Below are 16246 nucleotides of genomic sequence, written 5' to 3'. Positions count from 1 at the left end.
GCAAAATTTCTAGTATATATTATTAATATTTTTTTTGGCTAAGCTGCTTCTGGTTACCACTTCTGAACATGTAATATACTTTAGGCGCTTAACAACTTTTTGGTTTGTAACAAAAAAACAACTTTTTGGTAAGTGCAAGACTTTTTACCACTTCACTAATTTTTTTTGGTCAAATGATGCTTTAAACATGTGATATATTTCAGGCGCTTAAAACTTTTGCTTGCTAAGCTTTAGTGTACGTGACATGTATGCGGATTAATTTATGGTTTGAAAAACCATTAAAAATATAAAGAAATGTTAGAAAAGTAGAAGAAGAGGACAAGTTGAATACAAATTTGAGTATATGAAGAAGCCACCGAGGGCGAGATGTGTAACCATCGCCGCTTCAACCGTAAACTGAACATTAAATGCGTGTGAGAAAGATATAATCCAGCTTTTCTTTAAGAAAAGAGATAATCCAGCTGTGAAGCTATGCCATTGTATCAATTGGTTATACTTCTGTGTCGTTAGGTATTAATAAAAAGTTTAAAAAAAAATAAACAAACCACTAAAATATTTATAAAACTGTTCAACACTTTTAATTACAAAAATTTAAATTATACTAATAGTTATCTGTTTGGTTTACATGTATGATTATTCTTGTAGCAATTTACATCAGGAAAACAATGAAAACATTTCTGATTTACATTGGTTCTCATATAAAAATAGATAATTGTACATAATTCTTGATAAAATGTATTAGTTTTATATATACTAACAAAATTCATTAGGTATTTATATAATTTCAGATAAAATTAGTTATATTTATTTTATATTTCAACACAGTTATTTCTCATTTTCTCTATTTTTGTTTAATTGGCCTCAAAATATTTTTTTCTTTTTTTGTCAGCCTTTGGCTTCAAAATTCCTTTTGTGACATTTTTATGGTTTGTTATATATATTTTAAGATTTTGAGTTTTATTGAAATGAAAAGAATGACGTATTTCTCTGGTTGTTTTGGTTGGCGCAAAACTAAATAAACTCCAAATTAAAACTCGAATAAAAACATCTGCTATCCACCACAGTAAAAATGTTGATACAGATTTGCATCAGTACGATTGACCAGAGTTAAAATTAATTATCACTGAATACAGTGTTCAGATTCTGATCGCTGTAGTTTTATTTTCAGGTGAAAACGATTTTCTTCACAATGTTGATTTAAAAATTACTGTATTTAAATTTCATTATAGAGATAAAAGAACAAATGTTGGGGTCTAGTTGGCCCTCCTAGTTTCAATGCTTATATAAGTAAACAAAGCTCGAGGCTCTCAGTAATGTCACACAACTAGGCTTTGGTTTAATCTTTTTAAGGTTTTAATTCTTTCAACGAATTTTAAAACCTCAACTAAAAATCTTCATCTCTTTTCTTGAGATCAGAGAGAACCCCAACAGCTAAATCTCTCTCTCTCTCTCTGACTTCCACAAACAGGGCAACATCATTTTCTCAGGATTGCTTCAAACCTGGGAAGTCTTTAAGGTTATAGACCAATAAGACATAGAGAGATCTGAGAGTACAAGAAGAAGAATGGTTACTTTATCAGTATGGCCTTGGGAAAGCTATGGCAATCTTAAGGTTTGTTTTTCTTTCCTTCTTACAGAAATAAAATTTGATTATTTTTCAAAAGTTTGGTTTTTTCTTCTGAAACTCATAGCTTTTTTTTTTGTGTTTTTTTTCTCTGTCTATGAAGTATCTTCTATACGCTCCTTTAGCAGCACAAGTAGCGTACTCATGGACATACGAACAAGACTACCCGAGGGCTCTCTGCTGTCTTCATATCCTCATCATCTGTGGAATCAAAGGACTAGTTCATGTCCTTTGGAGCGTTTACAACAACATGCTTTGGGTGACCCGCACTCTAAGGATTAACCCTAATGGTGTCAACTTTAAACAGATTGATCACGAATGGCACTGGTACAGAACCACTTTTACTTTTGTTTCTCTGTTATTGCTATGGTCTTAAAACACTCTTAAAACCCACCAAAAATGTCGTTTTGATATATGTGGGTTTTTTATTACAGGGACAATTATATAATTCTGCAAGCAATAATAGCGAGCATGATCTGCTACATGTCTCCTCCATTGATGTTGATGAACAGTATACCTCTCTGGAACACGAAAGGACTAATCGCATTAATTGTGATACATGTGACTTTCTCAGAGCCTTTATACTATTATCTTCATAGATATTTACACCGTAACAACTACTTATTCACACATTACCACTTGTTCCACCACTCATCTCCTGTTCCACACCCCATGACTGGTAAAACTCTCACTATCTTGTACTCCCTCAGTTTCAAATTATATGTCGTTCTAGAGCTAAATTTTTGTTTCAAAATAAGTGTCGTTTTCGATTTTCAATGCAAAATTTATTGAAAATATTCTCTATTCTATTTTTATATTGGTTGATGTGTATTGGTAATATTATTTTTTATTTTGGAAATATGTAAAATTAAATGTTTTCTTAATCTGTGTGCAAAGACTTAGAACGACAAATAATATGAAACGGAGGGAGTAATAAATAAAAAAAATAAAAAAATGTTCCTCTGATTTATGTAAGAACAATGTTTCATCTGTTGTGTGCAGCTGGAAATGCGACGTTATTGGAGAACCTTATCCTCTGTGTAGTAGCTGGAGTTCCTTTGATTGGTTCTTGCTTGTTAGGTGTTGGATCAATAAGCTTGATCTACGGATACGCTATCATGTTTGATTTCCTAAGATGTTTAGGACATTGTAACGTTGAAATCTTCTCTCACAAGCTATTCAAGACTCTACCAATCCTACGTTATCTCATCTACACTCCAACGTATGTTTTTAACGTTTATCTTCTTACCCCGAAGTACCTCACATGTTTCGACCAAAAAAAAGTACTTCACATGTTAACTTTTTGTGGATTTGGTTAGATCTATTGGCTCCACACACCATAGAAGTTTCCAATAAAGGCTCTCTAACTTATTCATTGAATAAGAAACACACGAACGTGACTTGTGTCATTTTACTTTAAGAAGCAAATATGCCAAAGATTCTATAGTTTCTAGTTGTATCTATATTGATTTTCTTACTTGTGATGAATTTTTTTAAAAATGTTTAAAGATTGTTTTTATTGGTGGGGATTATGCAGGTACCATAGTCTGCATCATCAAGAAATGGGGACCAACTTCTGTCTGTTTATGCCTCTCTTTGATGTTTTGGGCAACACACTTAACTCAAAATCATGGGAACTCCAAAAGAAGATTCGTTTAGCTTCAGGTAATAACAACATACCTAAACTATTACTAGACTAGTTGAATAAATTAGGCAGCAATACCAAACAGTTTAAGCTAGTTAATGAGGAGACATTAGTAGTTGTAGAGTGCCTACTAGGTCAGAGTCAAGCATGTAAAGCCAAAGACTGAAAAGACAATAGTACCCCTTCCTTGACCTCAAAGTTACAGTTTTCTTAAAAGCAGAATTGAGATCTGTGTGCAGGGGAAAGGAAGAGAGTGCCGGAATTTGTGTTCTTGGCTCATGGGGTAGATGTGATGTCGGCAATGCATGCACCTTTTGTGTTCAGATCATTCGCTTCAATGCCATACACCACAAGACTCTTCTTGCTGCCCATGTGGCCATTCACCTTTATGGTGATGTTGGGCATGTGGGTTTGGTCAAAGGCTTTTCTTTTCAGCTTCTATGCCCTCAGAAACAATCTTTGCCAGACTTGGGGAGTTCCCAGATTTGGATTCCAAGTAATTCCTCTGTTTTTCTAAAAAAAAAATTGCCCTTGAAAACAGAGAGAACAGAGTGTTTTACAGAGCATTTTCCTCTGTTTTGCAGTACTTTTTACCGTTTGCTACACAAGGAATTAATGATCAGATCGAGGCTGCGATTCTGAGAGCTGATAAGATTGGTGTTAAAGTTATAAGCTTGGCTGCTCTGAACAAGGTTTAAGTCTCTAAAAGTTTGAAACTTCTGAGTCAAGTCACTTAAAAGGGTTACTTACTTATGTTTGTGTTTTTTTTTTAAATTCTCAGAACGAAGCTCTAAATGGTGGTGGGACTTTGTTTGTCAACAAGCATCCTGACCTTAGAGTTCGTGTGGTCCATGGAAACACATTAACCGCAGCAGTGATTCTAAATGAAATTCCAAAAGATGTGGAAGAGGTGTTCTTGACAGGAGCCACTTCTAAGCTGGGAAGAGCCATCGCTCTTTACCTCTGTCGTCGTGGAGTGAGAGTTCTCGTAAGTTTTCTTACTAAAATCCTTAACCCTAACTATATTGTCTCAAAGTCTGACAGATGTTTGAATAATTGACAGATGTTGACACTCTCGATAGAGAGATTCCAGAAGATTCAGAAAGAAGCTCCTGCTGAGTTCCAAAACTACCTCGTACAAGTGACCAAATACAACGCTGCTCAAAACTGCAAGGTAGCATATTAGATTCTAAGTGGTTTTCATTTGTTGTGGAAATGTAAAATATATTGACTTTGGGGTGTTTGAATTATGTATATGCAGACTTGGATCGTTGGGAAGTGGTTAACGCCAAGGGAACAGAGCTGGGCTCCAGCGGGAACTCATTTCCACCAGTTTGTAGTGCCACCAATCCTCAAATTTAGAAGGAACTGCACTTATGGAGATCTAGCAGCTATGAGGCTCCCTAAAGATGTTCAAGGACTCGGAACCTGCGAGGTATGAAGACGGTTTGGTTTATTAGGTTGTATGTTTATCCTTTTAGTCCACTAGGCTAAACTCTGAATTCTGTTTGTGCGTGTGTGTCTTGTGTTGTGGCAGTACACAATGGAGAGAGGGGTGGTGCATGCATGCCATGCAGGAGGATTGGTTCATATGCTGGAGGGTTGGGAGCATCATGAGGTTGGAGCCATTGACGTTGACCGTATTGATCTGGTGTGGGAAGCAGCCATGAGACACGGCCTTAGCTCTGTGTCATCACTCACTAATTGAGTGTGAAGAGACCACCCTTTTGATTGTTGTCTTTTACTCTCGCAAGATTGGCCATTCTTTGTACAGATGAAGGATGCAAGCAGGGAAACAAAAAGTAGAATTTCACCTTTTTATTAAAGATGTATTCCACTTTTTCGATTTCCCTAATAGTATTTATATGTGCACCTAATTTCCACGAAGCTTTAATCATCCAAGCTTTTTCACTCTCTCTGTTGGTAGTTTAGGACAATCAAAGAAGTATCTTCATTGTGGCTCTCCTTTGTTACATTTGATTTGGTTTCTTATAACGGATGGGAGAAGATCGTGCGTAAACATATGAATAACAGCAAAGCACTACAAACATATAACGTAGTTCACCATTCACATTCACATTCACATGCACATGCACATGCACATGCAAAATATTAGACCTTCCCATCCGTGTTGTAAGACCAATGATGCTTTTAAGTTCTAAACCTTAAAGTCCCCTGCTTCAGGGATTAAGCAATGGACTCAAGAACTTCCTTTTGGGTTCTGAATCAAACCAATTGTTTGTACTTTATTACAAACACATTCTTTACACTAAACCGACCAAAGAGACAGAGAGAAAGGACGAAGAGCTGAAGATCTGCTTGAACGAACATCTGCTTGAGTTCTAAAATGAATACAGAACAAAAGAATTATTTTTAACACATAGAACTCTCCACCTCCATGATGATTATTGACCCTTGAATCTTTCCCAAAAGGTGGCCAAGAAGATCAAGAGGTGAGAGATGAGAAGAAGAATAGAGATGACAACCAAAAAGACACCAAGCTGCCACCATTTCCTTCTTAGAGATCTTATGAATCCGAACTTGCAAGATCTACAATCATAGCACAACACGCTCCAATCGTTCCTCCACAACTCACAGTCGCTTAGTATTCGGCCCATCCCACCATACAGCACCTCCGTCTCCAACGGTGGACCCTCGTCTTTTCTTCTATACCAAAACGTCGCGTTTAACGCATCCATGTTACATGTCTCCGGCGGCATACAACATCCATTCTGCAACAACAACAAAAGTCAAAACAACTTGTGTTACTAATCTACATGTTTAAAGATGCAACATGGTCGTCTCAAACTATTTGAAAATCTTGGAAAAATGTTTCACAAAACGTTATGTCCGTATATAATGATTTCATGTTCGGTTTAGCCTAAATTTGCCGAATTAACCACGGTTTGGTCAGTATTTGGTTAGATCAGTTTTTTTTTGTTTAATTCTATCGGACTTAACTGAAGTTTTTGATTTCAGTTAGATTCAGTTAATTTCATTTAAAATTTTGGTTAGGATTTTTGGTTAGAATTGGTATGGTTTGGTTGTATTTTTTTTTTAAAAAATGAAAAAAACAAAATAACCCATAGCCAAACTAAACCAATAACCATTTTTTAAACTACGGAGTCGAACCAAATTGAACCGGAAACGAAATTTTTTGTTCGGTTCGACTAAAATAACCACGCCTAGGTATCATGTTAGTATGCACTTGTTGCACTTTATGAGATCAAAGTATGTATCATGAGCAAACCTTTATTGGTGGCATTTTTCTTCTATTGTAAGGTTTCTCTTCAGGAGATTGGTAAAAAAGGTCGTTGCATGCTCCTTTATCGTAGACACACGATTTGATATTGTTCCAGTTCACATCATCCATCACTTTGAGGTTAAACCACCTCCCAGTCGCCGGGAACCGCCTGCTCTGCATCTCATTGACTCCTGCGTACGCCAATCCGATGAACATCATCAGCAAAAGAATCACCACCATCACCACGAGTGCCGGCATCGGAAACTTCCTCCGGAGAAACAGAGCCGCGTTGCTGACGACGAACACGGCGAGTAGACCGACGCTAGCGAGGGTCTGGACACGTGACAGACCGAGGATGTCTTCGCATTCGTAGCTGCGCATGTAGAGGAGCCAGACAGCGTAGCCGAGGAGCGTGAGAGAGAGAAAGAAGGTGAAGATTGGAAGAACACCGATGGCGCAAAGGTTTACGATCGTGACCAACATTCCAACGGGTGGCTTGTCTCTCTGTGACTCCATTTGATCGGAGCTTTTGGTTTCTGGCTCGGTCGTTGTTGTTGCGGTGGCTGTAGCCGTGGCGGTGGCGGCTGGTTCCTCAATGGGTACCACTTGGACATTATCAGCCATGAAGAGAGTTATAGAAAAGGTTCTCTATTATGGAGGTGTTAAGTTTGATATGAGGAATGTTATATATAGAAAGGAGGAAGATCATAGTATAGGTGTGTAAGTGAGTGAGTGAATGTGTGGTGGGTTTTACAGTCAAATGTAAGTTGGAGATAATTAAGGACACTTTGATTAAGTACAAGCAGATCCTGTCCGAGGATTTTGTTATTATTATCCACTAAGTGTATTTTTTGTTTTTGTTTCCTTGCGGTGCGATTTCTTTATCTGTTTTTTGTCTAATTTCAGTGCAATCTGAATTTATACATTAGAAGGTAGAATAACCCATATATTCATGGATTAGTAACCCAAAATACAGAATATTACAAAATCGAGATTAATGGATATATGTAGTAAATCCCAAATTTCAAAAGAATATATGTACTTTTAGTTTACAATCTACAAAATAGGAGGAAAACATATCTTGTTACTATTTTAGGACAGCCGAATCAGTCGTCCTTTAAACGTTATTACAAGAAAAAAAAAGAACAAAACAAATTTGTATGTCTAATTTCGTTTTTGTGTGTTTAATCAGATTTTTCAACCTTATTAAATAAATTAATAAAAAAAAACATACTTAGATGAAATTCTATGGCCCATGAAAAACCCAAGAAGTGCATATAGAAGGGCGGGAAAAGTGCCTACAATTTGGATCGTGCCAAATACAACCCGAACTAATGGTTAGTGCCAAATACGATCTGAACTCAATTAAATCTTTAAAACCCTATCCGAACTTTTTAAAACGTGCATAAATCTACATTGAAATATTATTAAAAAGTTGAAATTACATAAACTACTATTTTTTCATCGTATTAAATTTTAAAACTTTGGTGATAATTTTTTCTGATTTATATAAATACATAACATGTTTTTACTTATTATATCTTCAATAAACTTATATATTACTAAAATATAAATAATAAAATATTTATAACTAAATTATCTTAGATATACTTAAAATTTTAAAGTTATTTATAAAAAAAATGTATAGATTATTTTTATTTTAAAACTTAAGTGATTTTTTTCAAAGTTATTATTATATATTTTGATATTTTGTTCAAAATTTTTGAAGTTATTTATATTTTGAACCTTTTACCTTTCAAAATTGAACAAAATATTAAAATATATAATAATAACTTTTGAAAAAAAATCACTTAAGTTTTAAAAATAAAAATAATCTATACAAGAAATTTTTATAAATAACTTCAAAATTTTAAGTATATTTAAGATCATGTAATTATAAATATTTTATTATTTATATTTTAGTAAGATATAAGTTTATTGAAGATATAATAAGTAAAAACATGTTATGTATTTATGTAAATCAGAAAAAAATTATCACCAAAGTTTTAAAATTTAATACGATGAAAAAATAGTAGTTTATATAATGTCAATTTTTTAATAATATTTCAATGTAGATTTAGGTACGTTTTAAAAAGTTCGAGTAGGTTTTTAAAGTTTTAATTGAGTTCAGGTCGTATTTGGCACTAACCATTAGTTCGGATTGTATTTGGCACGATCCAAATTGTTCAGGTTGAAATAGACACTTTTCCCATAGAATGGCTAATTCGATTCTCGAGGTCACCGGAAAGACATCAATAAGCTCATCATTTGTTGGTCTGCTCTATAGATGGGTGAGTTTACAATAAAATTATTTAATATTTCAATATTTTAATTCTATCAGACATTTAAAATAATAAATATACTTTTAAATTTAAGATTATATTTTAAATTCGATTACAATTTTTGGCTTGAGTTAAAAGAACAACTAACATATTTTTAAGGAACAATAAATAATTAAATAAAAATATTAAGGAAAATGAAATGATTTATATTTATTTTTTGATGTTTATTTCACATTGATATAGTTGAAGAAAATCTAAAAGAAAAACGAATGCTAATTTTTTTATAAGTGTTTCAAATTTTAATATTTTACACTAATTAATTTCTCATGATATTAATAAATTACTCTCCAAGCTAAATAAGTTGAATATATAATGTAGTAAAATTATAAAAAGTATATTTTAAATTACTATATAAATAGTTTCAAAATGTCATATTTAATAATTAATAAAATTTATTTAACAACAAATGATGTTTCAAAATATATGTTTGTTTCACTTTATATTAGATTTTAAATCTATAATGAAATTTTATTTAATTTTTATTATTTTATTAATTATATTCTGTAAATTAATTTTATTTAGTTTTATGATTTTATTAATTATACTCTGTAAATTATTTTAGCATTTGTTAAACTTTGTCTTATAACAAAATTATTTGTTGGAAATTTTGTTCATACTATTTGAAAATATTTTTTTACAGACTAATAGTTTTATAAATTAATAAAATATTACATTTTTAACTGAAGTTTACTTGAGTTTCATATCGCATCATATCAAATAATTTATGTTGAATAAGTTAAAATGATCCAAACCGTAATTTAGCCAAAATAACTAAAATGTAGTGTAACCATTAATAATCGGGAAATTAAGACGAACCAAAGTGCATACAAATAATTTCTGAAATCTGTTTTTTTTCTTCAAAAACTAGAACAAAAAAATAATAACTCAATCCTTATTTTCTTATTTTCAGTGTTGGCTGTTTTGGCGTTGACTTTTTGTTTGTTTGGATCATTTTTTATGTGTTAGTATTAATATCATGATGTTGGGATCTAGAAAATAAAATTGTATTGGATACTTTAGGAAGATTTTTTAATGTCTTATGTTGTTTTAGTTTGTTTGCCATAGTTCAAAGTTACCGATTCATGTTTTTGTAACTTCAGTTCTCGTCTTCGTAATTTTTGAAAAAGTATTTTAATTAAAGAAAATGTAGTTAAATTTCAGATTCTGAAAACTGAAACAAAAATTCGAGAACAGTAAAAATACATGTTATGCTCAAATTATAAAAAAACAGTTACCGATTCACGTTTTCGTAACTTCAATTCTCGTCTTCATAATTTTTGAAAAAGTATTTTAATTAAAGAAAAAGTTGTAGTTAAATTTCATATTCTGAAAACTGAAAAAAAAAGTCGAGACCAAGAAAAATACAAGTTATGCTCAATTATAAAAAAAAAACAAAAACAAAAATGTTTATTCATGTGTAAGTTAAGAATATAATTTTGAGGTATGCCATATGAAAATGAGATATGAAGTTTTATTTCATAGAACTGGACATGTTGTGAAACTCACTTTGTAAAAGTATGTACATGTCTTGAGATCATACTCACATTCTCTATGTTTCAAGTATTGTACATAAACATAATGATCAAGATAAATGCATGAACATAATACATCAAACAATGAAAACCAGGAGAATCCCCAAAAAACACCAACAAACCAAGCCGCTATTTTTTCCACATCTACTACCGCAACCATATTCTTTTGTAAAATATTTTTGCTTCTTCTGTAGAACCTTTAAATCAGCGATGGCTTAATAATAGCCATCAAGCTATCTCAGTCTACTCCGACTAAAACCCTACAACATACCAAACATGGATACATAGCAAGAAGCTTGAAGAAAACAGTATCAGAACAGAGATAGCATATGCAAACTGAAGAAGATGAACACACATAATAATATCAGAGTTAACGAATCTAGCGAAAAAACTAAAGTAACAAAGAGTGTGGTTATACGATTTCAAGCGAGGAGCTGATTCATGAAACTAAACGAAGAAATAAAAAAAGAAAAGAAAATTAAATCAGATCATTAATACCTAACACAACTTTGAAATGAGACATAGACTCGAAACAAAAATCGAGAATCTTAATAAGATGATAACCCTATAGGTCTGATTAATATTCAGAGATAGAAAGAGAGATTGGAAGCTTATAGAATGAGAACCGTCAAAGTTAGATCCTTAGTTTTTTAGATGCTGAGACATACCTTTATAGCAGGACCATCTTCTTCTGGTACTCGGACACAAAAGGCATCTTCTCATTGTTCTCTTCCCTTCTACGATGCTGCCGAGCTGATTGATCTTCAGTGTCTGTCGAGAAAGTATTAAATTGTTAGTATGAACAGAGGAATGTTTCAGTAAACATGAGGCTCTATGATCCTTCAATCATATATGGACACTTTAGAATTTCAGTTTAGCATATGGCTTATTCATCTATCTCGAGTGTGCAAGTCCTTGGAGGATATGTTCAATGCAAGCTAGCCAATCACATCAAACACAAATAATCCATAAATCATGTTGGGGAGTACAAAAACCATAAGCGACTTCTTTGTTTGCTATAACCACTGATATACACTTGTTCTAATCTAGTGGATTCAAACACAATATTAAACAATCATATATTAATTATCTTTATCTTTATCATCACCATTTTTTTAAAGGAAATATAAACCAATCAAAAAGAAAAAGGAACAAAGACTTACCAAGATCAATGACACGTTTATATTCCTTTGATGAACCTAACACTTTTCCATCGAAGTGATGAGTGATGAATTTAATTAAAGGTGATATATTTATTTATAGGAGAAGATTTCTTCTGTAACCATGGAAGATAGAAGGGGCGAATGAGTTGTAGTGGTTTAAGTGATGTAAATGTGGTCATTAATTATATCGATTGAATGCTGGTTAGAGATGTTACGGAGCTGGATTTGCAGAGGAGTTGTATTCTCCATTTGGTGTAAGGCGGTGACGGCAACAAGCAAGTGATCAAACGAATTGGACTTTTGTAGATGATTAATTGGGCTCGTATGTGAACATTACATCGCATTAATGAATAAAGTATTAAAATATACCAAGATCTACGATAATTTATAGAGAGGACATGTGTCATTTTTTCCTTCGTTGAAGAAAAAAGCCAATTATTTTGTATTAAGATATTTAACTCCAAATCAGCAGCAACATAATCCCTCCCTTTTCACGACTGTTCGTTGTTGATATACACACCACAGCACAGGTTCTTCGATTTTTCTCTATTTCGATTTTCTCATGATACACACAACATCATCATCCACTCTTTGCATTGATTTTCTTATGAATGTCGAAATCAGCTGTTAATTAATTTTCTAACGAAAGACTGTTTAACTTAAAGTTTAGATCTTGTTCTATAGGATGATCTAGTGGTACTGTGGTAGACGCTTCGTTTCCTTCCTTTGGTTGAAACCCTAATTGTACTTTGCTTCGTAAACCTAAATATCTTGTTACACAAGTTTCAACACGACCGTCCTCATATTAAATCAAACAAATATTTTGACTCTTTTATATTGTTTTCATCTGTCTTTGTCTTAGATTACCGAAACATGGAATCCAAAGAAGGAGAAAGTCTGATCATGAGGAGAGAGATGCTCTTGAAGCTTCAAGAGAAGATTGCGAAAGCCACTTCTGACCTCAAAGCGTCAGGATCATCATCGGCCTACACTTCAACTCAACTCCAAAACATCTCTAAAGAGATCCAACTTCTTCTCACGAAAAAGACTGCAAATGCTCAGATTCGCGATGGTATATAATCTTTAATCATCTGATACCATTAATTACTTGAGCAGTTTCGTTTGCTTTTCGTCTTATGATGTGGGTGACTTTTTTCTCTCTTCTCGCAGAGCTTGACAAGGTGTTTGCTGCTGAGGAAGTTGGACATTTATGTGACGTGTGCGGGAGAGACCTAGCCTCTGATCCAGAAAGACCTAATGCTTCTTTGCGTAGCTTACAAGAAGCGTGCGTGCTGGCTTGTGGTCATGTCTACCACTTCAAGTGTTTGAGAGGCACCACTCTTGATCTTGATAATCCTTCCTGCATTTTATGCACCAGCTAGGTCTTTCATGGACCAACTTTTAGATATTTCATAACAGATTTTTAAGATTTTGTTATCACAATGACCAATGGAATTACATACAAATCTATCAGTTTTTTTTCCTTTTTTTTTAAATCCCTTTTTCAAGTAAACATACAAAATGGTAAGTAAGAAACTAGAACCACGCCCGCCCACGCTTTGTAGCTTCTAGAGCCAGAAGTGAATCATTGCCTGTTTCAAGAAAACATAATATAAATTGTTTATAAGCTCTGATCATATTTACTTAAGCCATCTCTTACAAAGAATTTTAGATGATTAGTTACCTCATGAACTGAGTTTAGGGATGGATCCTCCTTAAGATGATGGGACAACACAGGTTGAGTTTGATGCAGTTCTGATCTTAAGCTTCTCATCTCTGACTGCATTACACCGACCTGTTCTCTAATCTCCTTTAACAAACTCAGATGTTCTTCCTTGATGCTTGGCTGCGCCTTACTAGTCACCATATTCTTCTTCCCTCTAACCTGTTGTGATTCTTCTTCCTCTTCTTCTTCGATGATTGTAAGGCTCTCCTTTGTCTTTGGAACCTCAAAGACATTTATAGACCGAGACTCCTCCGACGAATAAGAGAATCTATCAGGGTTCTTCATCATCTCCATTATCGAACTGACATCGCTCTTGGCTGACTCCAGGATAGTACTGCTGACCTGTGAAACCAACGCATGTGACATAGACTTGCGCCTAAGCAAAGGCCATTTAGTCTCCTTGGGAGAATCTCTCGTGTCTGAAATCTCACGAACATGGTCGTCTATTCTCCTCATCTCTTCCCAGTAAACGCTCAAGTCTTCACCAGGAGATAAAGAACCTCTCTTCTCCTCAAAACCGTCGCCATTACTATCAGCAGACAGAAGCAACCTCCTTCTCTCACTGCTCATCCCATCGAAAGGACTCTGCAAACAGACAAGATATTAAACTTTGCTTATCATCTCTCAACCATGAAAACATAAAGCTTTTACCGATAGATTACGCTTCATCTTCCTCGTATCACCAGACAAGACAAGATTTTCCGGAAACTTGTTCTCCACGACGGCAGGATCAGAGCAACCAACGCTGAGCAGTTTACATCTGTAAGCCTGAACCTGAAACTCGAGAGACGCGATCTCCATCTCCTTGCTGTAGATCAGATCTTCGAAGAGCGTCAGAGAGGTCTCAGCATGGCACATCTTCTCCTCCGCCATCCTCTTGTACTGACTAGTCTCCATCTCCAGCGCTGCTTTCTCTCCCTGGAGCCTCAGGATCATCGACAAGGCCTCTGAAGCAGCCGACGAAGAGGCTTCTCGTTCGTCGTCGAGCTCCTGAGTGATCTTCTGAAGAAGCTCTTGCTGCGCCCACATTGTTTCTCTAACCCCTGAGGTGGTTTCTCCGTTGGCTCCGAACCCTAGACTCATCGTTCTCTCCACCATCTTCTCTCCGCTCTCTCGATTAACCTACGAGATAAGAAAACAAGGAGTCGACGAGATCGAGGATGATTCGAATTGAGAATTTAACGCGGTTTTAGATCCCTTTAGGACAGAAGCAAAGTAGTTCAGTTTTGTCCGATTTCAGAACTGTAATATTGTCACGTAGGCCCATTAAGCCCATAACGAATAACTCATCACCGCAATGGGGGTTTGATACTATTAAGATTAATAAGGGATCAGAATTTAAATATTATATAAGTCGAGGGACCAAAAATTAAACTAGATAATTGGCGGGTTGAGCCGGGCCCTTGCAATAGTGCAACGCATGGGCGACTCGTGAAAGCCCAGATAGCAAGCTATCTTAACGGGCATTCTCCCTCAAAAAATAGAGTTAATATCGTGTGACCCGATGGGCCACATATCAGATATTAAACTGATAAGAACAGATACTACACTTGATCTTAGCCAAAAGGCCGAGAAAGGTATGATTTGTTACGTCCCTTAGCATCTTATTTTATACTGCTTCTCCTGCCTCCCATGTTTGTTTCGTTACCGATGTGGGACGTTTAAAGAGTTTGATAAACGTAGAAAACAAACACTCTGTCTCTTTTAGTGGGTTTGTAACCGACTATAGTCTTAAACCTAAAGAAGTCAAATAAGCCACCAATACTGCTTCTTCCTTACCTTGTACAGAGAGGTGAGTGAGCTTTACATTGACAGCTCGAAATTAAGGAAGCCAGATTCTTGCCATGGTATTGTTTATATCTTTCTACTTGGTTACATTCTTTGTTTATTTAACTGAGAAAGTTATAAGCGTTTGTTCGACTGTTGTTCTTGGAGTTTGTTTTGATCTAATTAAGAATTTGGATCTCGCCATGATGATTGTAGAGTATTGATTAGTCTGCGTTGATCTTGTTTTGCAGGCAATGTACATCCGTGTGAAGCGCATGAAAGCCACTTACTTTATACAATGCGATCCGACAGAGACTGTTTTGGATGTTAAGCAGAAACTGTTCACCCTCATTGAGCAACCAGTTAGCAACCAGCGTCTGGTCTTAATGTCTACTGAAGAAGTATTAGTGGATTCGAAATCTCTGGCGGAGCAGAAGGTATCTTAATCGTAAGGAACACTGCCTCCGATTGTGTGTTTTTTGAGTAGTGGTTGTGACTTGTTTGCTATATTCATTGTTTTCTTGTTCAGGTTGAGAATGATGCAGTTGTGGCTCTGACTTTGAGGAAAGGTACGTATCTCTCATTTCCCTTTGCTCCTTATATATTGTTCTGATAAATTAGGTAACACGGACTGCTCGTAATTGAATGTACATTTTGGTTAACTAGTAACCACAATTTTTTTTAATATGTTTTTGAACTTATTGATTTGTATGCAGAGTTGCATTCTCTCTAAAATCTTTGTGGCTGAATATGATTCCTGTTTATATCCCAGTATTCTTATGTTTAGCCAAACATTGATTGATTACACGCATCTGGTTTATGATGCGGTATTGCATTCCTTTTGAAGCTATGATGTGTTGAATCTCATTCTTTCTTGTGCAGATGACAACGAGTTTGAGGATGTCGACATTCCACAGCTTGCAGACTTGTCAATCTCCTGAAGAAGATTCTAAACTGGCTGGTATCAGGAGAACCTTTGCTTCAACAGGAGAAGAGTATATTTATTCAAAACGCGAGTAGCCTATAAACGCATTATTAAGTTGTTTTCATTATCTCTGCAATGTGTCAACAAATGCCTCTTTAGTTGTTACAGAAAGTTGGTTGTAATTAAAGATATTGAGATGTGTGGAAGTGCAACTTGCAAGAATACTAGTTGTCGGTGATGAAGTCCTTCATGATATCTCTATCACATGTTTTCAATCG

At 34.8% G+C, this 16246-nt stretch overlaps 5 protein-coding genes, 1 long non-coding RNA gene and 1 other non-coding gene across 8 annotated transcripts; 3 read left to right on the top strand and 4 right to left on the bottom strand.

Annotated features, from left to right (window-relative positions):
- The first annotated feature begins 1308 nt into the window (after positions 1 to 1308).
- LOC108817691 (very-long-chain aldehyde decarbonylase CER3) lies at positions 1309 to 5180 on the top strand. The gene is made up of 11 exons (XM_018590450.2): positions 1309 to 1612; positions 1728 to 1951; positions 2059 to 2303; positions 2627 to 2846; positions 3162 to 3289; positions 3509 to 3765; positions 3854 to 3961; positions 4051 to 4257; positions 4333 to 4443; positions 4531 to 4704; positions 4807 to 5180. The coding sequence occupies exons 1-11, from the start codon at positions 1565 to 1567 to the stop codon at positions 4975 to 4977; spliced, it is 1893 nt and encodes a 630-aa protein (XP_018445952.1). The 5' UTR covers positions 1309 to 1564; the 3' UTR covers positions 4978 to 5180.
- A 124-nt stretch (positions 5181 to 5304) lies between these two features.
- LOC108817700 (tetraspanin-15) lies at positions 5305 to 7280 on the bottom strand. The gene is made up of 2 exons (XM_018590462.2): positions 6520 to 7280; positions 5305 to 6001 (listed from the first exon to the last, which is right to left on the bottom strand). The coding sequence occupies exons 1-2, from the start codon at positions 7135 to 7137 to the stop codon at positions 5675 to 5677; spliced, it is 945 nt and encodes a 314-aa protein (XP_018445964.1). The 5' UTR covers positions 7138 to 7280; the 3' UTR covers positions 5305 to 5674.
- A 3051-nt stretch (positions 7281 to 10331) lies between these two features.
- Positions 10332 to 11847, bottom strand: LOC130499252 (uncharacterized). Its single transcript, XR_008938138.1, has 3 exons — positions 11551 to 11847; positions 11056 to 11158; positions 10332 to 10647 (listed from the first exon to the last, which is right to left on the bottom strand). It is a non-coding gene; the product is annotated as an uncharacterized LOC130499252 (long non-coding RNA).
- A 165-nt stretch (positions 11848 to 12012) lies between these two features.
- On the top strand, positions 12013 to 12932 carry LOC108822570 (uncharacterized). The gene is made up of 3 exons (XM_018595689.2): positions 12013 to 12080; positions 12413 to 12622; positions 12721 to 12932. Exons 2-3 carry the CDS (start codon positions 12424 to 12426, stop codon positions 12930 to 12932), a joined length of 411 nt encoding a protein of 136 aa, XP_018451191.1. The 5' UTR covers positions 12013 to 12080; positions 12413 to 12423.
- Positions 12933 to 12968: 36 nt separating this feature from the next.
- On the bottom strand, positions 12969 to 14497 carry LOC108822560 (uncharacterized). 2 transcript variants are annotated; one of them, XM_057002606.1, is made up of 4 exons: positions 14318 to 14497; positions 13928 to 14287; positions 13235 to 13861; positions 12969 to 13142 (listed from the first exon to the last, which is right to left on the bottom strand). In XM_057002606.1, the coding sequence occupies exons 1-4, from the start codon at positions 14372 to 14374 to the stop codon at positions 13119 to 13121; spliced, it is 1068 nt and encodes a 355-aa protein (XP_056858586.1). In that variant the 5' UTR covers positions 14375 to 14497; the 3' UTR covers positions 12969 to 13118. The 2 variants fall into 2 exon arrangements, with proteins under 2 accessions (XP_056858586.1, XP_018451180.2); XM_018595678.2 differs by having other exon boundaries at positions 13928 to 14496.
- Positions 14498 to 14661: 164 nt separating this feature from the next.
- On the bottom strand, positions 14662 to 14857 carry LOC130508941 (U2 spliceosomal RNA). Its single transcript, XR_008943125.1, has one exon. It is a non-coding gene; the product is annotated as a U2 spliceosomal RNA (small nuclear RNA).
- Positions 14858 to 14927: 70 nt separating this feature from the next.
- LOC108840356 (uncharacterized) lies at positions 14928 to 16206 on the top strand. Its single transcript, XM_018613189.2, has 4 exons — positions 14928 to 15123; positions 15295 to 15480; positions 15573 to 15612; positions 15926 to 16206. The coding sequence occupies exons 1-4, from the start codon at positions 15121 to 15123 to the stop codon at positions 15982 to 15984; spliced, it is 288 nt and encodes a 95-aa protein (XP_018468691.1). The 5' UTR covers positions 14928 to 15120; the 3' UTR covers positions 15985 to 16206.
- Positions 16207 to 16246: the final 40 nt, after the last annotated feature.

The sequence above is a fragment of the Raphanus sativus genome, chromosome 2 (genome assembly GCF_000801105.2).
Source record: "Raphanus sativus cultivar WK10039 chromosome 2, ASM80110v3, whole genome shotgun sequence".
Taxonomy (NCBI): Eukaryota; Viridiplantae; Streptophyta; class Magnoliopsida; order Brassicales; family Brassicaceae; genus Raphanus; species Raphanus sativus.
The sequence above is the reverse complement of the archived record's forward strand: the minus strand, read 5'-3'. Positions and strand labels throughout refer to the sequence as shown.